The 27,764-nt window shown below is 42.1% G+C and overlaps 1 protein-coding gene across 7 annotated transcripts in view; it reads left to right on the top strand.

Annotated features, from left to right (window-relative positions):
* The window catches only part of ANKRD12 (ankyrin repeat domain 12), a 234,739-nt gene that overhangs the window by 98,347 nt on the left and 108,628 nt on the right, over positions 1-27,764 (top strand). For 5 of the 7 annotated variants that reach the window (XM_068237176.1, XM_068237179.1, XM_068237175.1 and 2 more), the window contains exons 2-3: positions 15,007-15,144; positions 20,162-20,309. In XM_068237176.1, the coding sequence (XP_068093277.1) occupies positions 15,055-15,144; positions 20,162-20,309 (238 nt within the window). In that variant the 5' untranslated portion in view covers positions 15,007-15,054. Of the gene's footprint in view, positions 1-14,002; positions 14,025-14,892; positions 14,915-15,006; positions 15,145-20,161; positions 20,310-27,764 lie in introns of those variants that run through there. The other 2 variants (XM_068237178.1, XM_068237177.1) reach the window with 2 other exon arrangements.

The following is a 27,764-nucleotide window of genomic DNA, read 5'->3' as shown; positions in this document are numbered from 1 at the left end:
TCCCCAAGTTAGTAGTTAGTGTAATTTGATTTTTAATTCCTGCACTGTCACTACCAGTGTTACATCTCTTTCACATGAATGGCTGAGCTGCATAGCTCAGCCTCTGATATGCTGACCACTGAGTTCGTGACCCCGTGTATGTCAGCGTTTGTGACCCCATGTTGCAATTACTAAGCACTACCTCATGTCACATCTGAGTGTGGCAGGTGCATCGGAGAAGCTGACTGGCAGAGGATTCACCATATGCAGCTACCCATGTGAAGCAAACCTTTAGTTAGAGAAGTCTTTTCTGCCTCTGTAATGAGTTTGTGTCCTAAAGTGAGTTTAAAGTGTCCCAGAGCTCAAGCTTTACTAAGATTTGATACTTACCCGTGGCTTCTTCCTATCCCATAAACACGTGCGAGTCCTGCGCCGTCCTCTCGCGGCCTACCGTTCATCCACGATCAGCCCACGGTAACTTGCTCAGTTGCCTCCAGTTTGGGTCTTCTGCGTAGTAGACTCAGATTGACGTCTCTGAGCAAGTTACCGAGGCTGAACGGCAGACCGCGGGAGGACGGCGAGGGATCGCTTTACTTTAAAGTGCTTTAAAACTTGATGAATTACCAGCTGTGGTCACAAAAGGTAATTTTGGACGTTCTTTATCCGGCATATGTACTTGGCTTCATGTCTATGCACTTATCTTCAGTTCTGTACCCTCCTGTTTGTGTATTCTGTTGGACTCCATATTTTAGGGCACAGAAGCAGTAGCAGCACTGCTTATGTTAAATCTTAATTGGCCAATTTTACCACTTCCATGTAGCATTGGAGGTTACCTACACAATATCTGTTAAAAGTACTGTATTCAAAAGCTGCACTCATGTGAAGAAAAGTGACATTGCAATGCCAATTCAAACACCCATGTTTTATCATTCTGAAAGACTGAATGGTCGCTTAAATCTGTACAAATCTTAGTATCGAGTGCATCAAAACGTAATTGAATTCTTTAAGACACAATGTTGATGAAATAGTTGTGCGGTGGGCTTGACAACTAAATGTTTTTCAAGAATGAGTAATGCTGTGGGAGGCTGAAGTCCATATATAGCTGGCACTGTAAAGTGTAAGCTTAGAATAGTTTTAGTATTGACATGATATGTTATGCCTGTAACATAATTGGGTAGAAATTTTCTGAGTTAAAGATGCTTATATGCGTTTATTAAAGTTCAGTTTGTTTCTGTTTTACCTTCATCCCACCCCATTGCACAACAAAAATATGTAGTATTTTTTAAAAAATCTTATGATCTCACATAAAAAGAGCCCAACACAGCTAAGATGAAATTGAGGGTGATGTGAATTTGTCCAGTTGTCATTCCAGTTGTACTGGAACAGTGTTGCTCAAGGAGAGGATGTAGGATGGGGGGATTGGAAACATTGGTACTAAGCAGGGCTGTGGAGTTGGTACAAAAATCATCTGACTCCTCAGTTTATGAAACCACTGACTCCAGGTGCCCACAAATTGCTCCACTTCACAGCCCTGGTACCAAGTTGCAGAGCCTGCACTGAAGCAGTGCTGAGCATTGCAGCCTCTCTCCTGTAGCGCTTTTTTTGTCCGCTTTGCCTGATCGAATCCAACATAAGAACAGACAAATCAACGGATCATAAGCTAAACTTGGGGTCTGTTTACTTCTGTCCTTTAACAAGAAACCAGTTGGATCTGCTACAGTAATCGGGGTGCGATCTGAACGCAAAGTCCTGGCCTACATGATAATCTCCTAGTGTGATGCATCAGCCATAAGACTCCCTTTCAGAAGAGTGCCATGGCACTCTGTCTCTCCAAGATAGTGCCACAGAAGCACCCACAGTATTTCTCTGAAAGGGGTCGAGGCTACGGAGAATGCTGTTTCAGTACCCAGAGCTCTGGGAGTGCCTTAATGGAAACGGCACCCAACAATTCATTATAACTTTAGCTGAGAAGATCAGAGAGAGTTATTTAACACTGTATACTCTTTTTAAAGAGGCACCGTGGTGCCAAAAAGTAGAATGCAGTTAATTATTAAGGATACAGTAATTATCTAGATTTCAGCACCAGAAACCCGGCCTATATCTTTTTTTCTGTACATCTCTCGTCCCGACTTTCGGCGGGCTAGTGGCACATATATATAATAAACATTTTATTATATATATGTTGCACTAGCCTGCCCGCTCCCGCATCCCCTGATGACGGCGGAACGCCGAAACTAATCGGGACGAGAGCGGGCTATGCACCTGAGATCGCAAGTGTTTTTACTTAGTACTACAAGGGTGAGAAGTGAACTTTCTGGAGAGAGTCCTAAATGGTATAGGACCCTCGTTATGTGAGTGACACTTGTACATGCCTGTTTGATGTTTCAATAAATTTTGCCTTGGACTTTATCCACTGAGAGAATCCCTTTTTTTCTTTTCTTGGGGTGCACAGAGCTGCACTACAGGCACCCACGATATAGGAGGGATCTCTGGAGGTGGATTGGAGTATATGTATGCCTATCACAACGTAATCTCTGGCGCTGTGGCTTTACTTGACATTATCTGTGGATGAAAGTGTGCATTTATCTTTGGGGCGCCTCTATTCATCCATTCACCCATAAAATATTTATCCAACTATTACTGGAACATGTTGCATTCTAAAGTTTGCTATATAAAACTTTTCAGTTGTGGAAAATTATATTCAGGGAATGGACATATTAACAGGAATATCACATGATAAAAAAGATACAGTGGAGGAAATAATTATTTAACCCCACACTGATTTTGTAAGTTTGTCCAATGACAAAGAAATGAAAAATCTCAGAACAGTATCATTTCAATGGTAGGTTTATTTTAACAGTGGCAGATAGCACATCAAAAGAAAAATCGAAAAAATAACCTTAAATAAAAGATAGCAACTGATTTGCATTTCATTGAGTGAAATACGTTTTTGAACCCCTACCAACCATTAAGAGTTTTGGCTCCCACAGAGTGGTTAGACACTTCTACTCAATTAGTCACCCTCATTAAGGACACCTGTCTTAACTAGTCACCTGTATAAAAGACACCTGTCCACAGAATCAATCAATCAAGCAGACTCCAAACTCTCCAACATGGGAAAGACCAAAGAGCTGTCCAAGGATGTCAGAGACAAAATTGTAGACCTGCACAAGGCTGGAATGGGCTACAAAACCATTAGCAAGAAGCTGGGAGAGAAGGTGACAACTGTTGGTGCGATTGTTCGAAAATGGAAGAAGCACAAAATGACCATCAATCGACCTCGCTCTGGGGCTCCACGCAAGATCTCACCTCGTGGGGTGTCAATGGTTCTGAGAAAGGTGAAAAAGCATCCTAGAACTACACGGGAGGAGTTAGTGAATGACCTCAAATTAGCAGGGACCACAGTCACCAAGAAAACCATTGGAAACACATTACACTGCAATGGATTAAAATCCTGCAGGGCTCACAAGGTCCCCCTGCTCAAGAAGGCACATGTGCAGGCCCGTCTGAAGTTTGCCAATGAACACCTGAATGATTCTGTGAGTGACTGGGAGAAGGTGCTGTGGTCTGATGAGACCAAAATAGAGCTCTTTGGCATTAACTCAACTCGCTGTGTTTGGAGGAAGAAAAATTCTGCCTATGACCCCCAAAACACCGTCCCCACCGTCAAGCATGGGGGTGGAAACCTTTTGCTTTGGGGGTGTTTTTCTGCTAAGGGCACAGGACAACTTAATCGCATTAACGAGAAAATGGACGGAGCCATGTATCGTGAAATCCTGAACGACAACCTCCTTCCCTCTGCCAGGAAACTGAAAATGGGTCGTGGATGGGTGTTCCAGCACGACAATGACCCAAAACATACAGCAAAGGCAACAAAGGAGTGGCTCAAGAAGAAGCACATTAAGGTCATGGAGTGGCCTAGTCAGTCTCCGGACCTTAATCCAATAGAAAACCTATGGAGGGAGCTCAAGCTCAGAGTTGCACAGAGACAGCCTCGAAACATTAGGGATTTAGAGATGATCTGCAAAGAGGAGTGGACCAACATTCCTCCTAAAATGTGTGCAAACTTGGTCATCAATTACAAGAAACGTTTGACCTCTGTGCTTGCAAACAAGGGTTTTTCCACTAAGTATTAAGTCTTTTATTGTTAGAGGGTTCAAAAACTTATTTCACTCAATGAAATGCAAATCAGTTGCTATCTTTTATTTAAGGTTATTTTTCGATTTTCCTTTTGATGTGCTATCTGCCACTGTTAAAATAAACCTACCATTGAAATGATACTGTTCTGAGACTTTTCATTTCTTTGTCATTGGACAAACTTACAAAATCAGTGAGGGGTCAAATAATTATTTCCTCCACTGTAAGCTTTAACCATTTACCGCCATCCTAACGTATTAAAACGTCATGCTTACCGCTATTAACAGCAACATGACGTTTTAATACGTCGCGCATTCCCGCCGCTGCTACCGCCGTGTGTCCGCCGCTACCGCCGCCATTACCGTCGGGATCCCGTGCTGGGCGATTGGGGAAGAGGACTGAACAGTCCTCTACCCAATCGCAGTGCCTGGAGTGAATGGACGTGACCGCGAACAGCGGCTACGTCCATTCACATAAACAGGAAATGTAACAGTTTAATAAAGTGTGTAAAAAAAAAAAAAAAAAAAAAAAAAGTGAACACGTCCTATGAGTGTTCACCAGCGCCATCTTGTGGCCAAAAAGTATATTACACTTACAAAATACATACATTTTCAAGTATATACACATCATTAATAAAATTACACTTCCAACCCTCCCCCCCAAAAAAAACACTTGTAAAAAAATCAGCTTAAAAAAAAAAATAAATAGTTGCCTTAGGGACTCAGCTTTTTTTATTCTATATTTTATGGGGGAAAATTAATTTTAATTTATTACATAGGGGCTTGTAATTATGGCCAGAACAAACAGAAAAATAACCACTTATATTTCAAAATAATATACTGTCGCCATACATTGTGGTAGGGACATAATCTAAACGGTTTAATTATCGGGACCACTGGGCAAATAAAACGTGTTTGTTTTATCCACAGGAGAATGTTTAATTTTAAAACTATAAAGGCTGAACACTGAGAAATAATGATTTTTTTTCTTTTTTTTCTGTTTTTCTCATTAAAATGCATTTAGAATAAAAAAATTCTTAGCAAAATGTACTATCCACAGAAAGCCTAATTGGTGGCGAAAAAAACGAGGTATAGATCATTTTCTTGTGATAAGTAGTAATAAAGTTATTAGGGAATAAAAGGGAGGAGCGCTGACAACTGAAAATTGCTCTGGTCCGTTAGGATAAAAACCCTTGGGGGTGAACTGGTTAAAGTAAACCACAGCTGCATTGGTGAGTCAAAATTCAACTGCCTATTGACATCCAGTCAGCAATAGGAAAAAACTGACACAAGTTCTCAAAGCAGCGTGAGTCAGCCTAACCCACTAAGTTAAGTTGCAGATTTGCCTGAATTGCAGGTGCATCAGTCCAGCAAACAACTTTTATTAAGGTACAACATTGAATCTATATTTAATCCTTTAAAAGATAAGGTGAAGGAGTTTTAAACCTAGCCAATTCACCTATTTGAGGAAGAGATAACTAGTGCCAGATTGTTTGCATTACAGCTGTAAGAACATTTTATTTTTTTTGTGGGTCTAAAGCGACATACAAAAACTGATGGAAGGTCAACCCTACCTGATGTCATTTAAAAGCTCTTTATTGTAAATGTACGAAAAGCATCAAGAATACCGCTATAAACAGCGACAGCCAGCTGTTTCAGGCAACAGTCCTTTCTCAAGCTATGCGGCAAGTCGTCCATTAGATTTTTATTGCTCAGACCTCTGCAATACCGTAGGGGTTTAGGTCATAGCACACCTGTTCTCCTATTCCTGGTCCTTTATACATGGGTGCTGATCCAGCATAGTCACTAAACCTGAAGCAGGTAATTTGGACGCTGGCAGTGCTTTGGTACAATGGGCGCAGCAAAGACCGCAATCTTAATTGCAGCTATAGTGGTGCCCAGAGGGAAATATAGCACCATCTTCGCCCGATCATTTTCTTTTTTGAACAGTGTGGATATTGGGGGAGGGGGTTTTAGCAGCGATGGTGGTTCGGATATCGACAGGGATTGCTGTGGGGGGGGGTCTGTTAGTGTTGGACAATGATAGTGAGAATAGGGTTAGGTTTAACGATTAGTAAAATATTTGTAATTTTACTGATCTTCTAGCGGCTATCCCTGGGGCACAAAGTACTGCATCACATTTTTTAACATGTAGGCCACTAAAGCTACAGACATACACCCAAGATTAAACTAGGTCGGGGGGCAGATAAAGACTGCCTCGGGCAATAATCTAGCATGTGTACAGGAATCTCCCCAATGGCGCTTAAAGATCCAGCAAGGCAGATCTTTAGGGAATTTAAGTGCATTGTGGTCCCCACTCGCCCTGTCTGCAAGAAGCAAGTGAGTCATTGCACCTCACCCTCTATAGCAACACACATTCAGGCTAGCAATGCTTCTGTACAGCCTTGGCCCCAGACTGTTATCCAAGAGGCAGGTCCCCGATCAAACAGGCCAATTACAAGGCATAAACTCAAAAGAACCTTCCCTGTACTTGCTTTATTATTGCTAACACCTCGGTATAACCTTTATTTAACAAATCCTGAAATCCTTTTGTAAAGTAAACTTAAAGTGAAAGGAACATAAAGGGTTTGATTGCTGCCTTTCCTTGTATACTGCAGACATCTTAATACTCGATGATGTTTTCTGGAATATTTGTTTTAATTTCCTGGCAGAAGACAATGACAGTATTAAGCAACAGTAGCAGTCCCATAATAACATGATTGTTTATATAACCTAATATCTACCTAGTGAATGCCGATAAGTCCCAATAACTCATGGAAAGGGATGGTTGATATATAGCATTTATTTGTACGCTCTGAAGTAAAGAGAGGTAAGAAGTAGCTAAACAGTGCTGAGTTTTCTCTCTCCAGCATCTGGGTGAGAGACTGGTCACACTGTTGCATTGTTGAGCTATTTTAGGCAGTGCATATTAGTGTGTGATACACAGGAATATCAGACAGCAGTGCAGTGTTCTCCCCAGAAATATTTTCCAGCCGGGTGGCATGAAAAAGTAGCCGGGTGGGGAAGTAAGGTCACGCTGGGTGCTGCTGGGTGAGAAAGTAAGGAAACGCTGAACGGAGAGTGAGGGTCACACTGGGTGGGGTGGGAGTGGATCACGCTGGGTGGGGAGAGGTTGGCATAATGCTGGGTGCTGGTGGGGGGAGCAAGGTAACTTGTTCAAGAAACAAAAATCGCATTGCAAACGATCCCAAAATGCTGTATGCAGTGCATTTGATTTTACATACATCACAATTATAGTGTGAATGCTTCCTGAGGGAAACTTTGTCATAGTGCTGCTCTGTTCGCTGGCATTCAGCAAAGCTCTGTAAATTCCTGGAAAAGTATCTTAGTGTGAATGGGGCCTTAGTGCCATAGCCCCATCATCACATATATGACCTGACATTCAACACTCTCTGCATGCAATGTATTGTGACTCCTGCTGCTGGACATACACTAGGAGCAGCGGAGTGCTGACTTAACCTCCTTGCCGGTTATCCCGAACACAGTTCGGGGTAACCTGCGCAGGAGGATTTCTCAGGCCCCGCTGGGCCGATTTGCATAATTTTTTTTTTGTTACAAGCAGCTAGCACTTTGCTAGCTGCTTGTAACTTGCGATCGCCGCCGATTCGCCACTACCCGCCGCGCCGAGCCGCCCCCCCCCCCCCCCCCCCCGCCCCCTGCGCAGCCTGGCCAATCAGTGCCAGGCAGCGCTAAGGGGCGGATCGGGGTTCCCTCTGACGTCATGACGTCGGTGACGTCATCCCGCCCGGTCGCCATGGCGACCGGGGAAGCCCTGCAAGAAATCCCGTTCTCAACGGGATTTCTTGCATACTCTGATCGCCGAAGGCGATCGGAGTAGGTAGGGGGATGCCGCCGCTCAGCGGCTATCATGTAGCGAGCCCTTGGCTCGCTACATGATTTAAAAAAAAAAAAAAAAAAAAAAGGAAAGTGCGGCGCTGCCTCCTTGCCGGATTTTTTAGACCGGCAAGGAGGTTAAAGAAAACCTGTAATGGAAAAAAAACCTCCCCTGGGGGGTACTCGCCTCGGGTGAGGGAAGCCTCCGGATCCTATTGAGGCTTCCCCCATCCTCCTCTGTCCCACGGCAGTGGCGATAACACTCCCCTAACAGCGAGGATGTGAATATTTACCTTCCCGGCTCCAGCGCAGGCGCAGTATCGGCTCTCCGCTCGGAGATAGGCGGAAATAGCCAATCGCTGTCGGGCCGCTCTACTGCGCAGGCGCAAGTCTCCTGCGCAGTAGAGCGGACCTGACAGAGATTGGCTATTTTTGCCTATCTTCGTGCGGAGAACCGCAACAGCGCCTCCGCTGGAGGTAGGAAAGGTAAATCAATGCTTGTCGAGGGAGGATTCCGGGACACTTCAGGGGATCCAGCGCTGGACTGCCTGTAGCTACAAGGGAGGGGGAAGCCTCATTGGGACCCTGAGGCTTCCCCCACCTACTGAGGTGAGTACCCCCCAGGGGAACTTTTTTTTGTTAGCTGATCACACAGGCAGGCAACAGAGTGGTGAGGATTCCAGAGGAGACTTTGCAAAAAACATGCTAGTTCAAAGCACAGCGATATGAGACATACAAGTATTCTGGCTGAACTTAATGGACTTATGGCTTTTTTTCCACCTAAACTACTGTAACTGCTGAGATAAGACAGGCTGAACTGAACTTTTTGCCATTCATATTTGCCCATACTAAAAACTGGATATCACAGTGATTTTACAATCACTGACACAAAAGATGTCAGTCTGGCATGAAGTGCAAGGACACAGGGGACAGAGTGAATGCTGCACTAGGTTCATATTACAGCCCTGTAAACCACTCAGATCTCTCTTCACACTGAATGACCAGCGTGGTGATATGTTAATGAGCCACACTTATCTGAGTATTCCGACATTCCTGTGAATGGAAGGAGCTGGGAAGGGGCTTTGTATCTGCTGCACAGATAGAGGAGGAGGAGAGCTTCTGTGTCCACTGCTGGGAAAGATCGGGTGACCACCAAAAGGAATAGCAATAGAGCCGTACACTCTATTCTATGGTCGGCTCCAGCAAAGTTCCCGAGGTCTGACTCATCTGTGCTAGGAGCTTCCCCCGCCCCTCGCTGCGGATAGGAAGGAGAAGCTGAGGAGGAGGGCGGAGATGTGTCTCTGCACTCAGCGCTGCCTGAATTAAAACTACGAGCAGAGGAAAGTGTCTCTGCTTTAGACTCGGAGGCTAATCAAATCAGCCGGGCGGGAACAGAGACCCAGGTGGGCGCTCCGCCCGGGTAATAGGCTCTGGGGAGAACACTGCAGTGGCTGATGGGCATATTTAAAGAGAAACTCCGACCAAGAATTGATCTTTATCCCAATCAGTAGCTGATACCCCCTTTTACATGAGTAATCTATTCCTTTTCACAAACTGACCATCAGGGGGCGCTGTATGACTGATATTGTGGTGAAACCCCTCCCACATGAAGCTCTAAGTACCAAGGTACTTCTGGAAGTTTCCTGTCTGTGAACCCTGTTACATTGTGGGAAATAGCTGTTTACAGCTGTTTCCAACTGCCAAAACAACAAGCAGCAGCTACATCACTTGCCAGTAGTAAAAATGCCACCATGTAGTAAATGTCAGAATATAAATCAGGGATTTAAAATATTTTACAACGGGCAAACACTGACTAAATAATTTATCCAAAATTATTGTAAAAATGAAGCACTTTTTTTATCACATTATTTTCACTGGAGTTCCTCTTTAAAGAGTAACTGTCAGGCTGCAGAAGCTAATTTAAACCTCTATTCTCCTGTGTTAAACAGTTTAGAAGGAAGCCAAAAAGGCATTAGTGAAGATAAAAATCTCTCTTACCTTTGATGTGTGCTTATCAGCAAGGCTGTTAGACCTAAGCAGGACGCAAGCCGCATACTATACTGCAAAGCATTCTGGGGCCCTCCCCTCGGCTGCTAATGAGACGTTACAGCAGCTTGTAATCAGTCCAGCGCGTAGCACTGATAAATCTCCGGGCAGAGTACACTGCAGGAGTCAGCTATTGTTCCTAGCCACATGGCTAATTAATATTCACTGCACACTGTGTTATTCAGTACGAGCTTTTCTGTGATCAGGAAGCAGGCAGGACATGACGACACAATTGGCTTCATAGAAGACAGAAAAACCTGGAACCTGCCATAGCTGTCAGGAGCATCAATCTCTGCATATACTATATAAAAATTCTGTGAAGTACAAACGTGGACAGTGAAATGCATATGTAATGTAAGTACAGCCTATATTTAGCTACTGATATATGTGTTTATTTTCTCTGAGACCTTATACCTAACAGCTCCTCTTTAAGCGCTGCAAGTTCCAGTAATGCACTGCTGCATGCATTATGCAGGGGTGCAGCTAAGGTTTTTGTGGCCCCAAGCAGACTGTAGGCTGTGGCCCTAGAAGCACGCCGCGCCAAAAAATGGGTGTGATTGCGTGGAAAGTGGGCACGGCCATGGCATGTGGGTGGAGCCAGGATGTGGCCATGGCATGGGGTGGAGCCAACTGCATGATATTTACATGTCAATATGAACAAAAAACCAATTCAATGTAGAAAGAGGTAGACTTTACACCCCCCCCCCTCCCCAAAATGAGAAAAAAAAACATAACTAAGCAGGACATTAGACTATGATAGGGATTAGATGGTGAACTCCTCTGAGGGCAGTCAGTGACATGGCTACATACTTTGTAAAGTGCAGCACAAGAGGTCACGGCGGTAGTAATGCACTAGCACAGAACGCTGCAATATGCAGGAGAACACAGCCAAGCATGCGTTACAGAGCACACAGCCATCCCGGTACACCAGCCCCAAGCCTGATCACAGCCAGCCCAGCCCCAGAGCTTAACACAGCCACCAGCCCAGTACATGCAGGCCGCAGGCCTGATCACAGCCAGCCAACCCAGTACATAGGTGCTAAGTTACGTCAGTGCGGCATGCGGAAAATGGGCGTGGTCATGACGTCATGTGGGCGAGGCTAACTGTAATGTACCGCATAACAGTGAGGCGGCAGGTCAGAGTTTCCTCCCACAACAGTTAGGCAAAGTGACTCGAAGGCTCCCTGCACACTGCAAATCCGAGTTGCTGTTCCAATTTTCCCTGAATGCTATCAACAGAAAAATGCAGAAAAAAACGCAGCATGCAGTAACATTTAAAAATCGGAATCGCGTGTAAAAAAAATATTTAAAAATCGGAATCCATGCTGTGTGCAGGGAGCCTAAGGGTAATTAGACATCATTCCACAAACAAGGAAGCAGTGTTTCTGGCATGATGTGATGAGACAGAAGATTTGCATCATGGATGTGCAGATGATAAATCAGCAGAAACTGATGGTATTTATTAGAAAACCATTTAATAATCATAAGACGACAACAGAATGTCAAATGCTGCAACAATGACCCCAAAGCAGCAAATGTAGCCAACTATGACCATTAATTAATAAATGCAGCAACCGTTACCTCTGACACATCAAATGCAAGAACCATCAGTAAGGATTATTCCGGACACATGAAAAATACACATATAAAAATGCAGCAAATGTTACCTTAGACCTAATTTAATTAAATGTTCCGGCCCACTGGGTGCTGGCGGGATGAAGCTGCTGAGTAGGGTGGAAGCGTGACACTGGATGCGGCTGAGAGGGTGACACTGGGCGGAAGGAGGGTGACATTGACTGGAAGATGATGAGGATGACACTAGGTGGGGAGGAGGATAACACTGGGTGGGGAGAGGGTGATACTAATGGGGTGTGGAGGAGGGTAATAGGTAGGTGCCCCCATAGGTAGCTAGGCATAAATAGGTGTCCCAGTATAGGCAGCTAGGCATAGCATAGGTAGGTGCCCCCGTAGTTAGGTGCCCCCATAGGTAGCTTAGGCATAAGTAGTTGGGCATAGTAGCCTGGCAGGAAGGGAGCGGGGGTAAAAGCAGACAGGCGGGCGAGGAGAGTGGTCTCTTTGCCGGGAGTCTTGCGCCATTCTTGCTTCCGGTTCCTGCAGTCCATGTGGAACGCAGAACCGGAGGTATGCGGCGCATATACCCGGCTTCGGGGAGGGTGGGCAGAGCAGGTGGCGGGGGTGGAACTAAAGCTTGGCCGCTCTATTGGTGGGTGGGCAGGGACAGAGCCTTCCCCTCGCCGGCATCTGCCCGCCCCGAGTCCCAAAAGCAGCCGGTGACAGTGTGACGTTACGACGACTTCACGGAGCCTCCGAGGCCCCTAAAAACATGAGGCCCCAAGCAGCAGCTTGGCCTGCTTGGTGCCTGGTGGCGCCCCTGGCATTCTGTGTGCAATGCAGAGCTTACCATTCAGTTTACAGTGTTTTCCCCATAAATTTTTTTCCAGTCGGGTGGCATGAAATAGTAGCCGAGTGGCATGAAAAAGTAGCCAGGTGGGGCAATATGCAGGGCCGGTGCCTCTGTGCGCAACTCCGCTTATAGCATAGGAGAAGGTGAGCTGATAACAGCCAGGTGCTCAACAAAACTAGCCAGGTGCAACACCCGACTAAAAGAGCCTGGGGAGAACACGGAGTATACCGGTAGTTGATTGGTTTAACATTGCAATGCAGATGCCATGCATTTCTGTACAAAGTATGGCGATCTGGATTGCAGAGCAATAAGACGTTGTGCTCAAGCCCTGACTGTTATACTCATGTGGACTTCACTAATAAAAGGTCTAATGCACATTATGCAACCTCCATCCAACCATTGCTAAAGAATTATCGGAGGCAGATGCCTTATTACACATCTAAAGGCTGCATTTGCACTTTTGCACAGTTGCCAGGACAAGTATTGTCACATTTGGGAAGTTTCTATAAATTGCCCCTCCCCTAATACTCGTCCTTGATACCTTTACTTGCCCAGACTTCTCTTACCTAATTTATAAAACAAAATGTAATAAGTTAACAGCGGTTCGAGAACAATTTGTGTGCTGTACCCAGAGAAGGTCCATGGAAATGCTGGGAGAACATACAGACTCCATGCAGATGCCCAAGATTCAGGCAGGGAACATACTAGCTGCGATTGTGTGCATTTTGCATGGTTGCACAGGCTATTGAAGTCAATAACCTCACTCGGGAAACGCATGTCATGAGTTTGTTCACGTTTTTCTGGGTATTTTAAAATTGCACCACTTTATACTTATTCCAGCACGACGCGCGCATTTTCAGTTACTGTATATGCCATAATAAACAAAAAGACGCAGCAAAATGTTTGCAGGAAACGCAATTGCAAAAATGAACGCACTGCTGACTGAGACCATAATCCTAGGGAAATGTGGCCCTGCAAGTGTGTTCCTCTTTCAAACCTAGGACTCTAGTCCTGCAAGGTAAGGCCCCGTTTACACTTAGGGCTGGTTCAGACGGGCGTTTTTGTGGCGTTTAACGCAGCATTTCAGACGCAGCGTTTTTTGGGATCTACCGCCATCCCATGCAAGTGAATGGGAGCGTTTAGCTGGCTTTTGCAGGCTTTCATGAAAGCCTGGCAGTAGATCCTGGCGTTGCGTATAGTCTCGAAAGCAACATGCTGCTTTCAGAGGCGGTAAACGCCAGGAAACAATAGCAGAGACCAGAACTGCTAGCCTTGAACGCTTCCCAAACGCCTTCAAAAGCTAGCCTTTAAGTGTTGGTGTTTGAACACGACGCCAAGCAAAAGCTCAGCAGACGCCCGTGTGAACCAGCCCTTAATCAGTTGCTCAGTTATAACTGAAAGGACAACTGATTTTCAAAGTAATGCCCATGTTTTCCAATGGCACCTTTCACACTTAACGCATTTTAACTGAAATCTTTTTCACAATACACTGCTATGGAGAAGAAGAAAAAACACGTACCAACTGATTAAGTGTAAACGGGGCCTAAGAGTGCTATCCATTACGCCACCTTGCCACCCAACTGGTAAGAGGTGTGGATATGAGTGCAAGTCAAAGATATTCACAAAAAAAACACAACACAATCTATGAGGTGGGGAAAAGCGGATACTGTAGGTGAGGGAGGGTGTGTGAAACTGTCGGATATTACTACTTTCATGATGGCTTAGAGAGGGAAGAGGGTTAGGTTGGCAATTGTAAAGGAGTAAGTTATGTGCATACATGTTCATACGTGTTAAAGGTTGAAGAACATTTTATGGGACTTAATAGTGAGCAGTAATTATAAAAACTATATTCAGTAAACCAGATAAGGGGTAAAAAAAAAAAAAGAGGCTTAAGTTGCATACACACATCCCATTTTGATTGGACAATCTCTGACCAATTTCACGACCTCCATGTAGAATGAGGGCCAACATACTTTGAACTGGCCAAAATTGGATGTGTGTGGTATGAGGGTCAGCTAATATTGAATACTACGAGCAGATTGTGTAGGAAAACTCTCATACTACATGGAGGTGGAAACATTGGTCAGTGATTGGCTAATCATAATTGAAAGTTTGTCTCAGGCTTTAGTCAAATGTAAATGTGGACAAAAAAGGGTGTACTCCTATCTCCTTGTGATCGGGGCGAAATCCAGAAACTGGAAGACCAGATAAAAAGGCGAGACGACTGTAGGAGGGTTTATTTATAAATAAACACATCATGTGATCACCCATTTTTAAATGTCATTTTCATTGAGTTCTGTATTGCAATGGATGCAGTTTTATAACATTCAAAACCCTGTAATGTTTAGTATTACTGTACTTCTGGCGCTTTAATAGGTAGTTACTGCTTTTAACTGCTACATTAACTTGTATACCAGTGTTTTACAAAACTGTTTAACTGCATTACTGTGTCTAATTTCAAAGTGCGCATAATGTAAATAATGTATAAATAGAAACTAGTGTCTGCAGCATAATAATTGTGTGACTACTTCACCTGGTCTCTACTGACTGCGTGTTTCTTGGCAGGCACATAATGATCAAGCAGATTTGGACTTGAAACAGAATACCAATAAGATGCCCAAATCATTGTCCACGAAAGTAATCCCAAGTGAGAATTCTGACAGCGACTGCAACATCATGGTAGAGAAACAAACGGGAAGAAAGGTAAGAGAAGCTGCTTTTTTACAATAAGACAAATTCAGGGCACCAGATGTTTTCATTTGCTTTTCCCTTAAATAGGTTGTTTTTGCAAAATATATCCTATTTTTCCATGTCTCAGGCAGCTGGCTCTAGATGTTCCGGATGTCTTCCTGTGTTCACTGGAATGCATGGAAAACAGCTGGTGGGTTTCTTGAAGAAATTGCTCTAGTGTTAAACACATAAGCCCTTATTGTTCTGATTCATTTAGCTGTACAGGTCACCTCTTCAATTCAACATGCCTATTGTATTAACCCAGTTGTATGAAAGCAAAGAAATACATAATGAAAAGAATAAGACTGCTGGATCATGTTATATGAATAAGTAACTTGGGAATGTAAAGTGCACTTTTTGCATGTTCTTGGCTTAAACCATAGCTCTCCGATAACCAATACAAATTTTCGCAATTTTTTTTTCAAACTACTGGTTAGGAGAAAGCTTAGAGAATATAGATAATTGGTCTTAATACCAAACCATTATGTTTGGCTACAATTTCACATTTGGTGTAACATTTTTCCCAATTATCACCTTCTACTGAAACCCCCAAGTTCAAGGCCATTTTTTTTAATACTGATCAAAATTATATTTAACCACTTCAGGATCACAGTTTTTTTTTTCCCCTTAAGAACCAAAATAATTTTCACATTGCAGCGCTCATCCCATTCATTCACCGATAACTTTATTGTTACTTATCACACTGAAATGATCTTTATATTTTTATTTTGCCACAAATTAGGCATTCTTTTGGTGGTACTTTTTGCTAAGAATTATTTTATTTTATATGCATTTTAAAGGCAATAATAAGTCTCAGATTTTAGCCTTTCTAGTTTTAGGCCTCTTTCACAGTTAGTTAGAAAATGTTTTAACGGGGACTAACGCACAGCAATATTAAGTCTGTGCAACATTCACAGTGCACATGTTGCGTTGTGTGTAACGTGTAGCAATATTTAGAAAGTGCTGCATGCTGTGCGTTTAGCAATAAATCTGCTGCGTTGTGTGTTGCACATCCCACTGTGAAAGAGGCCTTAAAATAAAATGTGCTTCGATACATAAAACCCACACGGTTTTTTTTTGTCCAATTGTCCCGTTTATTACAATGTTTAAATTGTGTCCCTAGTACAATGTATGGTGATAATATTTTATCTGGAAATAAAGGTGTATTTTTTTACGTTTAGTGATTTTTAATATTCTATCACTAATTACAAAACTTTATTTGCAAAATTAACAGTAATATACCATCATGGCATACATATTAAAAAAAATGTCCCTAAGGTAATTATTTATGTAGGGTTTTTTCTTTTTTTTTAAATGATGTAATTTTTGTTTTATATTTTTAAGTGTTTTATTTTGGTACCTATGAAGCAGGGATGGAAGAGGTTAAAAAATAATACAAAATATATTTACATTTTCTATGTGCATTTGGGTGTATTTTTACTTTTTGATCACAAGATGTGCTACACTATTTTCCGTGTTCTATAAATAGAACACTGACGCAAGTGTTTACATGGGGTTTTTTGAATGAGAGGCTGCATCTAGCTGCCGCAGCCTCTGATTCATTACATGCACAGTGATTGGATTTGGAAACAGCTGTTTCCCATACCCCAATCAGGGAAGTAGAGGATTGCAATGGCAAGACGAACGAGGACTTTGAACGGCGGCGGTAAGTAAGCAACACCCATATCTACACCCCTCATCCGCAAGTGATACAGTGGTGTAGATATGCATAGTAAAGATCGAGAAGTTGTTTAAAAGGTATATATGCATTTTATTACAATATGTATTCATGAAATGTGAAAGCCCAAAATTCCCTACATTATGAAATCATTGGTGTGCTTCTCCACTTTGAGAACTTATGGCATATTGCTTACTCCTCTTTACTACAGGCAGATGGAACTGCGGGGCTGCATTATGCTGTCCACATAGTCCTTTAAAAAAAAAAGCCAAAGTAATGGCATTTAAAAAAAAAAAAAGGATACATAGTTACCTTGGAAATTATTATATGTTTGGTATTTTTAACATGTATATCATAATGGTATATTACATTTACTTTTGCAAATAAAGGCTTATAATTATTGAAAGAGTGTAATGAGAAAACAAAAAAAAAATTATTGCCAAATAAAATTTTGTCACTATACATTGTCCTAGGGGTATTATTTAAATGTTGTAATAAATTGGACATATGGGTAAATAAAATGTGGGTTTTGTCTACAGTAGAACTTTTATTTTAAACTATATTAGCTGAAAACTGAAAAATGATTTTCTTTTTTTTTTTCAATTTTTATTTCCTTTTAAAAAAAAGCACACAAAATAAAATAATTCTTTGCAAAAAGTACCACACAACGAAAGCCTAGTTTGTCCTGAGAAAAATAAGATACCGATCATTTTGGTTTGATAAATAGTGGTAAAATTATTGGAGAAAAAATGGGAGGAGTGGGAAATGTGAAAATTCCTCAGGTTTTTAAGGGAAAATGACCTGTGGTATGGACAGGGCTGCGGAGTCGGTACAAAAATCCTCTCCTGCATACTGTTTGTCCACTGTAATGAATGGAATTCTCCATCCTCCATTTTAAAAATGGCAATGACCCTGTAACAGCTTCTGGGTCAGCACACTGTGAAACTGTAATATTGACCACTTTAGGGCTCGTTTCCATTACATGTGGTGCGGTGTCCTGAAACCAGTGCACTACAATGGAACAGTTTCCATTGCGTGCGGAGTGATCCCAGAAACGGCAGCATGCTGCAGATTCTTGCACAGCCGGATCAGCCCGCTGTCCCCTCTATACACTTCCACATCTCCCGATGCGGAAGTGACGCGAACGGCAACGGAAGTGATGGAATGCGGCGAGGTAGCCGCATTCGCATCACTATGACAATGGAAAAGGGTCCTTAGCCATAGGAAAACACGTACATTACCTTGCTCATCAGTTTTCCTTTCAGTTATAACTGACAGCAACTGATATATAACTGGCCGCAACTGATATATTTCAGTTCTCACAAAATCTTGTCAGAACTATAAGGAATCATTATTAGAAGAAAATGGTGAGCTTCTAAGAGTCACTGATAAGGAGGGAAGTATGTAAATCATGTGTTTATTTTAAATAATTTTACTTGGTAGAGGTTCACTTTAAGAAAAGCAGTTCCCGCTTGTATCTGGAAGTTTAAAGGCTCCCCAGCTCTACAGATTCTTTTGGATTCTTGTGGCTGTTTGAACTACAAGGTGTTTGGATTCTCACAATACTTTGTGTTTGATATTTTTTTTTTAATTAGGCTGGTTAACTTGAAGACAAGTGGAGAAAAAAATATATCTTCTGATAGGTTTACTTTAAGACGAGATGAAAGAAGCTAAGGTTTTTGTTTTTTTTAAGTGAAAATGGTTTAATGGAAAAAAAAAGCTGAAGCTATGATTTGTGGCTGTGGAGTTCCAAATTCTTTTTGTTGGATGATAGATTGGAAAGAAATACTTTAGATGCTTCTCTAGTTCACTTCTCTTCAGCGCTGCCCTGCATGCCAAAAACTTAGTGAATTGAAAAGCATATTGAGCATTTGGAAATTAACTCAGTAGTTAACCTATGATCTTTCGGCATGATCTGCTTTCTGCTATATTGTACCATGTGAGCAGAGGCTTCCACCTTATTCAGCTTGTGAGTGGTTGTTGGATGCTGATAATTCTGGCTGGCATGCTACTTTGGTGCAGCTTGAATTTTGGCCAATCGGATTTACTGCTGATTTTGATTGGCCCAATTTTAAGCTGCTTTCGGTTTGCATTGAAACACATCTAAAGTGAGTGGAATATGGAAGCTGACATATTTATTTCCTTTTAAACAATGCTACTTGCCTGGCTGTGCTGCTGATCCTCTGCCTCTAATACTTTTTAGCCCTAGACCCTAAACAAGCATGCAGATGATCTGACCCAATTAGCTGCATGCTTGTTTCATGTGTGTGATTCAGATGCTGCTGCAGCTATATAGATGGCAGGGTTGCCAGGCAACAGGAAATAAATATGTCATCCACCATATCCCTCTTCAGGCTCCCTTTAAATATGTATGCAAGCTGATTTTATTAGCATCTCACTGGACATCTCTGCTTGTGGGACAGGGTCATGAATCAAAATGAATGATAAGCCAATATTCAAATTCTGAATAACGTAGAATAAAGTTAGAATTGTTTTTCCTGGAGTCTTTATCCTAGTGGGAATATTCCTTTTTTTTTCCTGCCCCTGGGATCCATATTTGCCCTGTGACTTAAATACAAACTATGGTCCTGGGGTCAGTAAGTGAGGGATAGTAATAAAAACTCTTTCGCCCACTAAAAATACAGTATGTGTTTTATGCTGTCCCTATTGGAATCATTTACCTACTTCCTTCAGGACAGCAAGTGAGAGGTACACTTTTCATCATAACACAGACATCATTTAAAGCTCAAATCCCTTTTCATATTGTCCAAAATAATATAAAATGTATTTACCTGGAGTTTGGTTTAAAAAAGAAATAGTAACATTTAAAGGGAACCTTAATTCGAATTAAAAAAAAAAGGTTCATTTACCTGGGGCTTCTACCAGCCCCCTGCAGCCATCCTGTGCCCTCAAAGTCACTCCTGAATCCTCTGGTCCCCCGCCGCCAGCTAGTTTCGTTTTTGCCGACTCCACCGAGGCGGTGGGCCGCCACACGTATCATTGCACGCCTTCCCAAAGATACAGGATGCTATTGCAGGCGTCCACACTTATCTTTGTACACCTTGCATGTGCAACGCGTACAAAGATACGTCTTGACGCCTGCAATAGCATCCTGTACCTTCGAGAATGCGTCCAATGATACGCCTGGCGTTACGCCAGGCCTAAAATTTGCATTAATCAGACCTGAAGCCTGTTCTTAAAGTATGACCTTGTGCTCCATAATATGTCACCTTTTACTTTGAATGCTCTATTTAGCACATTTAGTAAAATGTTGGTGTTTACATTTATATGGCATCCTGTTTTTTCTTTCAGAATAAGGAGAAGATCACATCATACACTCGAACTCCTAAACTGGACAGGAGTGAACCTGGAAAAGACACAAAAGAGAAAGCTTCCATGAAACGAAAACTACCTTTTACGATTAGCCCTCCCAGAGAAGAAGAGAGAGACTCTGATACAGGTAATACAAATAAGATCTTACAATTACTCTGATTTATTTATTGTATTTATAAAGCGCCAACATATTACGCAGCGCTGATGTATCTAAAGTGGAGACTCTGAAACAGGCAGGCAGTTTCTTATATTTAAGTGCATGTATTGGTGCTTGAAGGCACTCATTCTATCGAATCATATCGTTCTGCAACAGTTTTCAGGGCTTTGGAGTCGGAGTCGGGGAAATTTTGGGGAGTCGGCGTTGGAGTCGGAGTCGTGGTTTCGTAAACTGAGGAGTCTGAGTCAGATGATTTTTGTACAAAATCCACAGCCCTGTTAAGTACTAGACTAAGGAGTCGGAGTCTGAGCCATTTTGAGTACCTGGAGTCGGAGTTGGAGTCGTGGTTTCATAAACCAAGGAGTCAGAGTTGGAGTCAGAAGATTTTTGTACCAACTCCACAGCCCTGACAGTTTTTACTGATTTGTTACCTTGTTACATACATTCTGTATGCGTCTTTGTCTGAGGCGCTGTTCTGGTTTATTTCAAGCACTGGTGAGGCACTGTTCCTTTTCATGTCTAGCACTAGTGGTCATCTCTTTACTGTGATTTCAGATTTCTGTGGTCTTCTGTTGTTTTTTGAATAGAACGATATGTCCTCAGATAATCACGCTGCAGTTACGTCTCATAGCGTCTGTCTTTTGATTTTCACAGCTTGTTGTATTGTCATTGTTATGCAAAACAAAATGAAGCGTAGTGTCATTATTTCCATAGCACCAACAAGAGAGTTCACCTAGCACAGAATGAACTGCTGTTTGTTCCTAGTATATTTTCCACTCGCACATGCAGGTGCTGAGTCCTTTGACCGTAAACAGAGTGCAAGTACAATGGGAGAACTTAATATGTGTAATATAGAAGCAGATGGGTCATGGTTGTGGAGGAACAATTCTTGATAGAATTGCTTGTGGCTGTGATTCATTAGCTGTGCTCTTGTAACAGGATTTGAAAGAATTTAGATTCTTAACTGATTATAGCAGTTAGCTGATGAGGAGATTTTATTTACAACCCAGCGTTATGATTGGAAAAAGTTTATTGGCTTTAATGGCAGTCTGTAGGGTTTTCCAGCAGTAGTGAACTGTAAGAATGTATAGCTGTAACCTGAGGCTTTTACCTCACGAGACAGGCTAGCCAAAGGGAGAAGCACCCATCAGTTTACTCACAAGGTACAAGGTTAAGCGATGGTGTTTTGATAAATGTAGGTCACGCCATAACACTTTAAAACAGATGTTAAATATTTTATGTGCATTGTTGCACTTGAGGCGTTCTTCCTGATATTTAAGGTCTGTTGAAAGCCATAAGTGACCTAAACCAGTAACATCTGTGCATCTCCCTAAAATTAGCCCTTGCCAGTTGTCTATAAAGGGAGTAGGGCTTAATTCCTGTGATGTGCAGGTGTGGAGACCAACAGAAACTTCATATCCTACTGATATAACATTTTGTTATTAGCTGTAGGGGTTGCAGCCACTGCATTCATCTGTACTGTAATGACTACAGACCGAAGTTATAAACTAACCGATGTAGGAAGCACTAGAGTTGAGATGTGGTTTTTATCAGGTGCAGAGTGTTTAACCCATTTTATGCATTTATTTATACACAATATGAAGTAATAGAGAGAGTGCAGCATTGATATTGCTGGCTTTCTGAGAGATCATGTTTTCATACATATGAAGCGTATATAGACTTTTATTAAACGCTTGCTTTCAAGTTTGTGTACATCTGATGCATGATAATTTGTTTACCGAAATAGAGAAAAGTCAAAACACTCTGACTCCCTGATGTAGTACTCGCTGGTGCTGGATCCTGAAGGGAGGAAACCATGCTGCTGTTTGTTTTGTCTCTTTTCAACAGAATTTATGAAAACGTACTTTATATATTTATATTACCAACTAAAACACTAATAATATTTGATATACAGTATAATTTGCTAGGCTTCTGTTAGCAGGTCTATAGATGTGCAGCAAATAGAGAGCATTTCCAGCTTTGTATTTGAAGCCATAAACTAAGTCAGCAGCATGTATTTTTAGCAACTGCATGTACGTGGCTGTGCAGCATCTGACAAGGCTGGAAAGAGAAATACCACAGTATTACCACAATTTCTTCTTTTTTTAACTGACCCGGATGGTACTTTTGCCCAAACTAGTCAGAGCACATAGGGGCTATTTATAAAGAGAACAGGTTGTTCACCTGGAAAATGACATTTCTGCAGAAATAACAGCACTTTCTGTTCTCCTTATTTCTAATATTTGGAAATGAGCTAAATAGATTGTCAACTTACTATTACCGTTACTTGAAACTTGGAACTAAAGTGATAACCAATATATTTTATAAAGTACTGATCAGACTGATTGCCAGTTTATAAGGGGTCCGTGAAGAATATAGTGGTGGTTCCAAGAGACAGTTACTTCATTTAAAGGGAATCTAAACTGAGAAGGATATAGATTTTTCATTTTAAAATAATACCAGTTGTCTGACTCTCCTGCTGATCCTGTGTCTCTAATGTTGGCTGATGGTGTAATGGTTAAGGGCTCTGCCTCTGACACAGGAGACCAGGGTTCGAATCTCGGCTCTGCCTGTTCAGTAAGCCAGCACTAATTCAGTAGGAGACCTTTGGCAAGTCTCCCTTACACTGCTACTGCCAATAGAGCGCGCCCTAGTGGCTGCTGCTCTGCTCTGGCGCTTTGAGTCCGCAAGGAGAAAAGCGCAATATAAATGTTATTTGTCTTGTCTTGTCTAATGCTGGGAATACACAATACGTTTTTTGCTAAGAATCGTTCCGATAGATGCCTTCGATGATAAAATTCCGACATGTCCGATGTTCCGCTCTATTCTTTTCCGCTCGATTTCTCAAAGAAGTGAATGGAAAAAAGATAAGAAAAACGAGTGGAAGATAAGAGAACCGAGCAGAAATATGTATGACTAATAAATTGCGCGCCGAATCGAACGCACAAAACGTAACGTATATTCCCAGCATAATACTTTTAGCCACAGCCCCTTAACGAGCATGCAGATCAGGTGCTCAGACTGGATTAGCTGCAGGTTTGTTTCAGGTGTGTGATTCAGCCTCTACTGCAGCCAAAGAGATCAGCAGGACTGCCAAGCAATTGGTATTGTTTAAAAAGAAACATCCATATCCCTCTTGGTTAAGGTTTCCTTCAAGTAGATGAAGCGTCTTATTGCTTTGGGGTATTTCAATTAAAAAATGTGATAATTCTGAAAGCCTTCTCATCTGGTAACAAGGTACCATCATAGAAGAGATCCTCACACTAACTGATGAGATGTGGTGGCCTCATTCACCTATCCTATACAGACTATGCAGAGATTCAATGACCGTTTCAGAGCCTGCAGCGTTCCCTTTATCTAGGCACTGCACAGCCACCGTATCTTGGTTCTCTGGTGTGCAGACTACGATTAAACCTTGGTTACTTGAAGATTGCTGGGGGGAGGGGGGAGTCATGGCATCTATATTTGCCATGATTTTAATGCAAATCAATGGGAGTCTGGTTTTCAAATCGTAGCGTGGACAAATCACAAAGCACTCTGCAGTGTGGCTCGGCCCTTAATATGATGATGGGGGTAGAATAAGCGATAGTAGAGTATCGGTCATTTTTACAGAAATGTTATTATCTGAATTAGCCACTAATGAATACAGTATAATCTCGTTATCTCTTTGTATAATCTCCCTGTGTCCCTGCATCCCATGTCCCTGTGTCAGTGCTTTTGTGCTACTGTGCATGCCATGCACCATGTCCTGTAGACGGGCGTGCGCATGCAAACTGTATTGCTGCAGAGGTAACAGACCTAGAGCCCGTTTTCAAATGGGCTTAGGCCGCCTAGTAGTACCTCCAAGGTAACAGGAAAAGTGGTTTACTATATCAGAAGTTTACTATATCAGAAATTGTCCTAGACATAGCCCAGCATGCCCTGGTACATTCTCTGCTGTAAAGGGCCAACTCTGTCCTCCCATCAGAGGTACAGTACAAACACTTGCACGTTTGGTGGGCTACAAGGTGAAGTATACCGTAGGGCTGCATAGCCAGGCTGGACAAATTATTGGTACAGTATCAGGGCTCCTTAAAAATTGCAGCAGTCACTGAATAGAGGCAACCATTCGCTTCCTGTGAGTGGCTCCCATACCTCTGTGGATAGGACTTGCAGCAAGTGTCCTGCAAAACTTTCTGCACACACTTGAGCCAATCATGAAGCCTCTCTTCAAAATGCAACTAATCATTGGAAGCCACTCGCATGTGTAATGCTAGTGGCTCTGATACCTCTGTTGGCTGGATTTAGCACTCTCCTCTCCACTCTCCTTAGTTTTGCAGCGAGTAGCCCCGCTCTGATCTGCACTACAAGTGAAAGTGGCCTGTACTGCGCTTCACACGCTACCAGGAGTGTCATCGCTAATAAGAGAAGAGATTCCCGGGAGCACGTGCAATCCAGTGGGAGGACTGTGATGATACTTTCATTGGTGATTGCAAAGTGGAAGTGCATCCTCCTTTGTTTACGCTCACATTATTCCTCATATTTCCCAGGCTTCTTATTTGTACAGTACGGTTTATCCAGCATTGGTGTCATTTGTCTTGTCTTACAAGTGTTAATAGGCATCAACTCACTTGCAACCAGCCTGAAGAGAGAGCAACCACCCATGGGTTTCACACTGACTTATGACGCATGCACCGCCCACTGTTTACTATAAAGAGACCCAGCATTGCGTACGGGCTAAAAAACATATTTACTATAACAGAAGTTTTATTACATCCATGTTACTACTATACCAGACGTTGCTCCCACAGACTTATAAGGCCAGGACCTGGAGAGGTAGTTTACGATACCCGAGTTTATTTTAACGAGATTATACTGTAGTAGAATAGCGGTAATTCACTAATAATCTACTAGTGACTATCCCCAGTGCCTAAATTACAACAGCACATTTTTTTTCTACATATATGCCTCCTAATAATCTTTAAATGCACTAGCATGATGGAGTTGTAACTGAAAATTACACACACACTATATATTCTATATATTTTAGATCTTGCTCCCTGTGCATCACTTTGCATGCATAATTACACATGGAGTAAGTGTTTCTACAAATATAGAAGTATGTGAGAGCAGCCACGCATACATGAGTTTCAGTAGCACTCCCAACACTCTGGCTGCCAGATGTACCACAGACAGGAACACTCAGCCAGTAAGGTAGTGCCTGTTTTTTTGTTTTATACTTTTAATGGAGAAGGGATGCATAACCATGGGCAAAAACAGCTGGAACATGGTGTGTGTGTGTGTGTGTGTGTGTGTGTGTGTGTGTGGCCTTAATTCACTAAGTTATATCAAACACTTGATTGAATGTTTGATAATTAACCTCATGAGTAACATCTAATTTTGAATTCACTAAGGTGTTATAGGTTAATTGAACATTTTATCGATAAAACATTCGATAAATCTATAACACCTTAGTGAATTCAAAATTAGATTTTACTTATGAGATTAATTATCAAACATTCGATAAAGCTTAGTGAATTGAGGCCTAAGTGTTGTGATAAGATTGCAACGTATGCAGCACATGAAAATGTGTCATTGCCACTGTAAACGTGCATGTTGTCCAGTAAAAGCACAGCTTGTTGTTTGTTACTCTGGAAGCCACTGCACTGCTTCAAATTTAAACACTGCAGAAATAGAATTGCAGCGCAATGCAGTGATGTCCATTTCGATAGAATGCAACGAATGCAGTGTGAAAGGACCCTAATGCTTGGAATACACATTCGTTACTGCGGCTCAATTCTCCACTCGATCGTTTTTGCTGCTCAATTCTGCAGTCGATTCTCTTATCTTCAGCTCGGTTTTCTTATCTTTTTTTCCATTCACTTCTATCAGAAATCGAGCGGCGAAACACTTGAACGGGAGATCGGAAATGTCAGAAATGATCAATTGAGCCATCTATCTGCGTCAGAAAAAACAAACCGTGTATTCCCAGCACTGAAAATTCACTCAACAGCTGGTGGGATCTTCATGGAATTTACAGGCACAATATAATCTCCTAATCTGATTAGAAATCAGCAGATAAAACAACTGTCATCTCATGTGTAGGCAGTATAAAGCCCAATCTGCACGATACGATTCTTTGCGCGATTTGATTACGATTCTGTTAACAATCCGATTAAATTTGATCGGGATTTGATTCGATTTGCCATTGCAAAACAATGGCAAATTGAATCGAATCCCGATCAGACATGTCGGATTTAATCCGATCGTAAATAGAATCTTAATCTGACCGCACAAAGAATTGTATCGTGTACATGGGGCATAACGGACGCTGTTACTGGCAAGGTGGTCTGGGCATCCCAGCCACACATTTTGAAAAAGCTTGCTTGCTTGCCTGATTGTTACATTGCTTTCAACTAGATAGTGAAATTCGGTAATACTGCATTGCAGTGTATCTCACTGTTTGATTTGATTATACGTACTTGTTTTATGTGGGTGTAAAAGTATGTAAATAATGTATCGCTGTTGGCACTTACCCTCCTTTGTACTGTATGTCCCAATTATGATGGCACCAAGGCTCTTTTTGGTAAAGATGCTGTTTGAGTCACTGTGTTGTGCTAGAAAACCCACATATTTTAAGAATAAACCTCAGGATTTCTGCACATTTAAAATGTATTCCGGTGTTTAATTACATTATCTGTGTCATTTAATCTTAAACCTTGAAAAGTATCTAGAAGAAAAAAAAGCACAAGCCCAATGCGAATGTCTTACCACACATCAAGGCATGAAGTCTAATGTGTGTTTTACTTTCTGTGTATTTGACACAAAATCACACAGATGCTTTTGTTGATGTCTTTAGCTGTTGAGCAGTTGTAAAAGGTGTGCTTACAAAGAAACAAATTAGGCCTAGTTCACAAGGGTGGTTGAACTTCACAGTGAAGCTGGGGATAGACTACTACTTGGTTGCTGCGTTGTGCATTGAATAGGGGAATCCAGCAGTTAAGCAGTTAATAATTACGGTTACAAAACAATGTAACGTCTGGTGTGCAGGTGTCATCTGCACAGATGTATATAAATAGTTTGGCTGTGTGCCAGCACTGTACCTCTAACAAACATGGTAGGTGCCAACAGCTGGTGAACCGACCACTGTCACCCATCTGCGTAAACTAGGTCTAAAGTTTGTAAAACCGAAATCTCACTTTCAGGGAGCCATTTAGCCTCCTAACCAAATAAGACAGACTCAGACATTTCTGTACACCAAATAGGGTTCTATTGCCATGATTGCAAGAAATATCTGGAAAATCAAAGCTGGCTGCAGGCTGAATGGAGAAATAAACAAAGAGTTTAAATTTACTTTAATTCTGATCTCTGTTTTCTGTACCAGAGAATAGGAGTTTTGCAGCATCACATCAGATGCACGACTGATAGGTGAGGCCAGGACAACCA

The sequence above is a fragment of the Hyperolius riggenbachi genome, chromosome 5, assembly GCF_040937935.1.
Source record: "Hyperolius riggenbachi isolate aHypRig1 chromosome 5, aHypRig1.pri, whole genome shotgun sequence".
NCBI classification, from domain to species: Eukaryota; Metazoa; Chordata; class Amphibia; order Anura; family Hyperoliidae; genus Hyperolius; species Hyperolius riggenbachi.
The sequence above is the reverse complement of the archived record's forward strand: the minus strand, read 5'-3'. Positions and strand labels throughout refer to the sequence as shown.